The 7593-nt window shown below is 44.3% G+C and overlaps 1 protein-coding gene across 3 annotated transcripts; it reads left to right on the top strand.

Moving 5' to 3' along the window:
- The first annotated feature begins 1506 nt into the window (after window positions 1-1506).
- POP4 (POP4 homolog, ribonuclease P/MRP subunit) lies at window positions 1507-7137 on the top strand. Of its 3 annotated transcripts, none has more exons than XM_065416509.1 (7): window positions 1507-1881; window positions 2338-2390; window positions 4424-4640; window positions 5312-5389; window positions 5606-5667; window positions 6158-6259; window positions 6692-7137. In XM_065416509.1, exons 3-7 carry the CDS (start codon window positions 4471-4473, stop codon window positions 6826-6828), a joined length of 549 nt encoding a protein of 182 aa, XP_065272581.1. In that variant the 5' UTR covers window positions 1507-1881; window positions 2338-2390; window positions 4424-4470; the 3' UTR covers window positions 6829-7137. The 3 variants fall into 3 exon arrangements, with proteins under 3 accessions (XP_065272581.1, XP_065272580.1, XP_065272582.1); XM_065416508.1 differs by having other exon boundaries at window positions 4417-4640; XM_065416510.1 differs by lacking the exons at window positions 1507-1881; window positions 2338-2390 and adding an exon at window positions 2404-2482.
- The last annotated feature ends 456 nt before the right edge of the window (window positions 7138-7593 follow it).

The raw sequence follows: 7593 nt of genomic DNA, 5'->3' as shown, positions 1-7593 counted from the left end.
TATTGGTGAGGGGCTGGCTAAGTGGGTGTATTAGCACAGGGCTGGGTGACACTGGGTGTATTGATGAGAGGCTAGCTATCAGTGGATGTTGTTGGCAGAGGGCTGGGTGACACTGGGTGTATTGGTGAGGGGCTGGGTGACAGTGGATGTACGGGTGGTGCCAATGGTGTGTTGGCGGGGTTCGGATGAGACTGGGTGTCTTGGCGAAGATTGGGGGTTGCCTCCTGTCCAGATTGTATTGCCATGCTGTTGCTGTTGGGAGTTGTTCTCGAAGCCCCTGCAGCAGGGCCAGATGAATTCTCCTGTAGGCCCAGGGCTATTAGATTGTGTGGGGCCCCTGTATACAAGTCTTTTTCCTAATTTAAAACAAAATTGTCACAATTATGGCATCGAGGCTATTAATGCTATAGTAAACTTGCCTTTTAATTAACATAAAGCCATTCTGTGGTTACATTTCAGTCTTAAAACATGTAGAATATAGTTAAGTTAATTCAAAATAGTCTACTTCTTACCTTAGAACAGCTGATATATTAGTTTCTTTCTGGGAGGGAGTTTGGGTGCAGGAGGGGGCTGCAACCTGGGGCAGAGTGTTGGAATGCAGGAGAGGGTGAGGGCTCTGGGAGGGAGTTTGGTGCAGAAGGGGATTCTGGCCTGGGAGTTGGGGTGCAGGAGGGGGTGTGAGGTGTAGGCTCCGGCCGGGAGGCATTTACCACAGGAGGCTCCCGGCCGGTGGCGCAGTAGGGCTCAGGCATGCTGCCTGCCTGCCTTAGCCCCACGCCGCTCCCGGAAGCAGCTGGCTGCTGACACGTCTCTGCGCGCCCCTGGGGGGGGGGAGGGGGACAGCATGTCTCTGTGCGCGGCCCGCGCCCGCAAGCGCTGCCCCCATAGCTCCCATTGGCCAGGAACCGGCCAATGGGAGCTGTGGGGACAGTGCTGGGGGCAGCGTACGGTGCTGCCTCCCAGCACCGCCAGGGGCCGCAGAGACGTGCCAGCAATGGGAGCAGCGTGAGGCCAAGGCAGGCAGCCTGCCTGAGCCCTGCTGTGCCGCTGGACTTTTAGCAGCCCAGAGCTCGCGATCGACTGGCAGAGGCTCCAGGATCGACCAGTTGATTGTGATCAACGGGTTGGTGACCACTGAATTGTATATAATGATGGATTTATTTTTGTGGGTGCCCCCTCAGCCCAAGCCCCTGGGCTGCAGCTCCTGAAGCCCCTGCGTTAATCCAGCCCTGCTGCTGCTGGAGTCCTGCGAGCTTGGGGCTGCAGTGCGCCTCACTCGGCTCCGGCAGGGAACCTCCCTGGTAACTGACATCTCAGGGCTTGCGCCCGCCAGTCTCACACTTCCCCGGCTCATGGGGCTGCAGCAGCATCGGGGTTGGCTGGGCGCAGAGTGCTGGCGGGCGAGGCTGTACTGCCCCGCCTCGCCACGAGAGGCAGCACCAGTCAGGGTACCCGCCCCGCCTCCTGCCTTAACCTCGGCCCTTTCGGGGCGGGACTGTTGCGCATGCGCCCTTCTCCGAAAGCCGGTTCAGCGCAGATCAACGCGTATGCGCCCTCCTGCAGTGACCGCCGGCTCCTAGGTTGCAGCGCGTGAGCTCCATGTGGGTGGAGATAGGTCGAGATACACGAGCGCATGCGCTTGGCTTGTGTTGGCCGAAGGGACAAAGCCCCCAGCAAGGCTGTTGCGCTGCAGGGTGCGAACTCCTCGCGGCTGTTTGTGCGCGCGCACCAGGTGGTGCGGCCCCTCCCCCCAGCTGCTACGCATGCGCGTTCCTTTCGGAGACGGGCTTTGACGCGCGTCGGGCCGCCCCCGGGTTAAGTCGCAGCGTCTTGACTTCATCGGTGGGAACCGGAAGCGCTGCCTAGTTACCAAGATGGAGAGTAAGTGCTCGGGGGGCTGGTCCATTGAGCGGGTTCTATAGCCCCGTTCTCGCCCCCAGTCACGTGGGCCGGTGTCCCCTCCGCCCGGCTCCTAGCGGTACCTGTGGCAGACAGCGGCCGCTCCGCGCCCCCCCCCCCCGCTGGGGCGGGATCGCTGCGTGTTTCAGTTCAGTGCGCTGAGTTGGGGGCGAGGGGTTAGCCCCCCCCGTTCCTCCGCGTTTGCCTGTAGCCCCGCTCCGCTGAGGGGCGAGCGGCATTTCCCAGCGTGCTCCCGAGCGATCCTCAGTGCGCGGGGCTCGCGGTGGGTGTCCCCGGAGGAGGAGGAGGCGGCGGCGGCCTTGGCCGCCCTCGGAAGCGTCAGCTGTTGGCCCCCAGGCGGGGAAGCAGACTCGCGAAACTGGTGTGGGGAAAGGGGATGCCCCTGCTAACAGGGCGTTGTGTGAATGTGTGTTCCAGGTGTGATTTACAGTAAGCTACCACCGCAGGCTGCAAAGCTATTGGATCTCCAGGTATCCGCCACTTTCACTGTTAGCTGCTAATCGAGAGAATGTGAGAGCTGGACTGTGCATGTCCCATCCTCATCTCGTTTGTAGCTGGTTCTGTGAGTTAATGCTGCTTGTTTTTTCTTCAGATTGTCCATTTTATCTAAAACCTTGGTCATGATAATTTTCATCTCCTACAGGGAGGTTTAATCAAGATAATGTTAGAATTGAATTCTAGTCTTGGCATTTTGGCCAGCGCCATTCAGCAAGCACTAAATATTGTTTCTACTTTGGCCTAGCAAAAGACATTTTGATCATTTTAGAGTTATGAGCCAGTTTAAAATCACAGACTCAGATACCTGACTGCATGTGACTCAAGATGGTATTTAGAATTTTTTTAACTATTTTTCCACAAAGTTTTTTTTAACAGCGTGTTCATTCTCAAGGCCTCAGTGCTTCAACTTGATCTATGCAGGCAGGACCCTGCACCTATGTTGAGCCCAATTAGAGATAATGGTTCTCAACACAGGTGCGGGGCCCTAATTTTTTTTTCTTTTCTATACATTGTGTGTATGTATGTATGTGTATATATATGTTTTATGTTTATATGGAAACTTTCAAGCAGATATAGCTTGAAGCAGCTGTGTTACATATCTCTGAAAATAATGGTTTCTGTTTGAAATAGATTCTTTAAAATCTGTGGAGCGTTCAGGGGAGAAACTTGGACAACACTCTTCCTGCACAAATTGCTGTCTTATCTGTATTTTTCTTTTTACAATTATTAGGATGTTTGCATGAAAATGGGAATGTTTGCTCTTAAGAGTGAGTTTGGAACTGGAGAGATCAGAAATTTTAGTAGCATATGAACTCTTTTGCTTTAAGTCACCTGTTAAAGTCAGTAACAAAGTCAGATTTGTCTGATTACTGATAGATGGCTTATTTGTAGGTCCCTACCAAATTCAGGGTCCATTTTGGTCAATATCATGGTCATAGGATTTAAAAAATTGTAAATTTCATGATTTCAGCTATTTAAATCTGAAATTTCACAGTGGTGTAATTGTAGGGGCCCTGACCCAAAAAGGAGTTGTGTGTGGGGGGGGGGGGGGTCACAAGGTTATTGTAGGGGGGATTGCAGTATTGCTACCCTTACTGCTGCTGACGGCGGCACTGCCGTTAGAGCTGGGCAACTGGAGAGAGGTGGCTGCTGGCTGGGAGCCCTTAGTTTTGCACTGCTGCCTGCAGAGCTGGGCCCTCAGTCAGCAGCTGCCACTCTTTGGCTACCCAGCTCTGAAAGCAGCAGTGCAGAAGTAAGGGTGGCATGGTTTGGTATTGCCACCCTTACTTCTGCGCTGCTGCTGGCGGGGCGCTGCCGTCAGAGCTGGGCACCTGGCCAATAGCTGCTGTTCTCCGGCTGCCCAGCTCTGAAGGCAATGCAGCAGTAAGGGTGGCAATACCTTTACCGCCCCCCTAAAATAACCTTGTGACCGCCCCACAACTCCCTTCTGGGTCAGGACCCCCAATTTGAGAAACGCTGGTCTCCCCTGTTAAATCTGTATAGTGTAGGATTAAAAAGCACACAAAAGACCAGATTTCACGGTCCGTGACACGTTTTTCATGGCCGTGAATTTGGTAGGGCCCTACTTATTTGAACTGAGTCAACTTAAAGAAGTGAAGCCAATCTGTTGTACACAAGCCTCTGTGCAATCATTTTCTTCTCATAGCTAATGTCTAATGAATAGTCTTCCACGTCACAAAATATAGTCAAAGTGAGCACTAATATGGCACCCATTTAGCCTTCTCAGATAAAAGGATGATGGAATGGCCATGGAAACTAAACTACCATCACAACTCTAGAGTTAGTCCCCTCAGTTAAGGATTTTGAGGCACTTTGGTGGGTCAGTGTGGAAATGTTTCATGGAAATATAATTGACTTAATCTAGAATATTATCAGTTTTTCATGGTACATTAACATGTATTTAATATCAGTGGTATCAACCACTGATGAGACTACTAGTCAGTGATATTCTTAACTTTAACAACTTTTATTTTGGAGCCTCAAGGATCAAAAGAGGCCGAAGCTTTTGTAAATGCCTTTCTGAAGCGTAGTATGCCACGACTGAAAGATGAAGCCATCCAGGATAAGCTAACCCGAAAAGCTGTAGTTCTTGAGCATTGTGCTAAAAGAAGGAAAAAGGAAAAAAGGAAGAAAACTAAAGGGTTTTCTGCCAAGCAGAGGAGAGAAATGCGGCTCTTTGAAGTTAAACCAGAACAGCAAAAGTAAGAACTTCAAAGGCTTTCTTTTTGTGACTTACTAGTAAAAGTTGGAAGGTTGTTGAAAGCAGTTTACATGCAGCAACATGTATGTATTGGTGCTAACAGTTATTAATTAGTACTCTTAATATTTTGTTGAGTTAGGTCAGTTCTGTGCTGCTTATGACATTTGGCCATGCGAGGACAGTTCTTTATTTTTTATTTTATAGATGTCTATTGTATATTGTGAATATCACTGACATTGCCTTCTTTTTGTGTTTTGTAAATCTAAATATGGTGAGAAGTCAGTATCAAATTACTATATGGAGCCACAGGTCCCTGATAGTGACCAGACTTAGTATCTCACAGTGCATGAATTGATTTTATTAAAATGCATCCTCTTTGCAACCATAGTTGGGAAATGAAGTAGACAGAGAATACAAGAGTAGGCGTTTCTCAGGACGTAAAATGCAACAGCTTATGTGATGTACATTAGAAACCTCTTTTTAGAGTAAGTAATCTTACAGCTTGGAATGTTGTATTGTATAGCTAATGACTTCATGAGATACTCAAAGAAACAAGTTCTAACTTTGTATGTAAATTATAGATTGGTTAGTAGTTAAGCTGTCATGTTGTATCATACAACCTTCTGAAAAGATACCATATAAGCTTTTTTTGTCTCTTGCTGACTATTGTAGATATGAGTTGTTTCAACCATTACATGAACTCTGGAAACAATACATCAGGGATCTGTGTAACGGACTCAGACCAGATGCGTAAGTTCAGTTTATTTAAAAACATGTAGGGTCTAGATTGTTTATACTTTATGGTAATATAATAGTCTTTGAAAGATAATTTTGCATAATGTTTTTAAACAAGCATGTATTTCTATATTTTATAAATACAAAAGTGTACTGACTTTAACACCACAGACAACATTTATTGTAAATATAGATATTTTTTTTTAAATGTTTTTTTGTTTTGTTTTTAAGACAACCACAGATGATTCAGGCCAAATTGCTAAAAGCTGATCTCCATGGAGCTATTGTTACAGGTATTACTTTTTCCATTCTTTTTTTGAAGGCTTCTTTCAAAGCCCTATGGGGTAACAATCACCCTACACTTTCTGTTTCTAAACCTACATTTTCCTTTCCCTTAATTTCTGCCAGAAACACACATTTAACTGCTATTTCTGTAGTCTTAGTACTTTTGTAAACTCTCCAAATATTATCTACTTTGGGGTCACATATTGAGACCAAATTATTATTTGACCTATTCCCCTTCCCAGACTCAACCCCAATACTTCATTTAAGTACTTGTGGAAACCCTCCTTTGTTAGAATTTGTTGTTAATATGCACAGCCACCAATAGCTATGTGATTGCTACTAGTATTAGTTTGACTTCATAGCAGAATTAGGTATATTTAGGTATATTTATTCTGAATTACTATAAGCTATCTTTTAAAATTATGAAGCTACAATATAGATCATTTTCATTTGCAAATTCTTCCACTGATGCATCTGTTTGTTTTTGGTTTTTTTTAGTAACTAAATCAAAATGTCCCTCTTATGTTGGGATCACAGGAATTATTCTACAGGAAATGAAGCATATTTTCAAAATTATCACTAAAGAAGATAAATTAAAAGGTATGTAGTACAAGTTTTCTGTACCTTTCACATTTTGAGTAGTCAGAAATATTACTTTTGCACATTATTCATCTGATGCTTTCTTTGTAAGCCCAAGTGGCAGTGTAGGCTGCATAGTACTTATTAATAAAAATCATGCAGCCATGTTCTTGTTGAACAGAATTCTCACCAGAACAGATTGGCTTCATGAAAATAGCAAAAGAGATGCCAGAAGCAGATTGTTCATGTTGATCTGATTGTCACTTTTGATGCTCTTTGCGACATACTAATAGGATGTTTCAAAACATTGGATGCTTTTAAACATTGGAATTCTTGAAGAAGGGCCTTTGAAAACTTAGTTGTGCCAAAGTACCAGAACCTTGAAGGACAGAGATTTACAATACAATACATTACTGATCGTTTTTTTTGTTCCCTCTTCAACTTCTCTTTCAGTTATTCCCAAGCTTAACAATGTATTTAGCCTTGAGGTTGATGGCTTTATTTCCCACATCTATGGTAGCAAGTTCCAGCTTAGAGCAAGTGAGCGTTCTGCAAAGAAGTTCAAAGCAAAAGGAACTATTGACTTGTGATTTTAAGGAAATTCAAAGATATTGGGGCTTCGTTCATAAACTGAAAATCAAGTTAAAAAACAAGAACATATGGAATTCTACATCTTCTAAAGTACTTCTTTATACAGAAGTATGAGTTACAAGAAACATTTAAGTTGCATCTGTTTTATGTACTAGGTGGTCTCCCAAAATCCTCAAATTGCAGCAATATGTCAATATTTCATTTATTGAAAATAGTGTATAACTACATATATTTTTTTAATAGTAAACTAATATTTGTGGTGATTCACATCACTTTGTTTGTCAAAATAAAATCCTTTTCCCAATTATTGCTTGACTTAATATAACTTTAATTGTGTTGGTTTAGTGTGTATAATAAATGTCTCAATTTACATATTTTCAGGCAAATCAGACTGTGGAACATGTATGAATCCCAATTCCTGATGTTAAAAGTTGTCTCTATGACATGTTTCACGGACAGACAGGGTTATATGGAGGAATTTACCATACAGAAAATGAATTAAATCTTGTTTACAACTTTTTTTTAAATTCTGTGTTTTGGCTTCCATACGTATTACAGTGCTTATAAGAAGACCGTAAAAGACTTAAGGCTTTTACAGTATAATCACCATTTGGTGATGTAAACACAATATAATTTTTTTATGATTTAAATTTTATACACTTGCTTTGTGTAAACTATTTTCTCCTATACCAGGAGCGACTGTTTCATCTGATCCGTTTTATTTTGACCTATCTGTGACACATACCAGTGCTTACAAACAACAT

This window comes from Emys orbicularis, chromosome 14 (assembly GCF_028017835.1).
Source record: "Emys orbicularis isolate rEmyOrb1 chromosome 14, rEmyOrb1.hap1, whole genome shotgun sequence".
Classification (NCBI taxonomy): Eukaryota; Metazoa; Chordata; order Testudines; family Emydidae; genus Emys; species Emys orbicularis.
The sequence above is the reverse complement of the archived record's forward strand: the minus strand, read 5'-3'. Positions and strand labels throughout refer to the sequence as shown.

Bases quoted from the DNA above. Each gene is read 5' to 3' on its own strand.
- POP4 (XM_065416508.1), top strand. The intron at 4,641-5,311 runs GTAAGAACTTCA...TGACTATTGTAG, and splicing joins GTTAAACCAGAACAGCAAAA to ATATGAGTTGTTTCAACCAT. The intron at 6,260-6,691 runs GTATGTAGTACA...CTTCTCTTTCAG, and splicing joins TAAAGAAGATAAATTAAAAG to TTATTCCCAAGCTTAACAAT.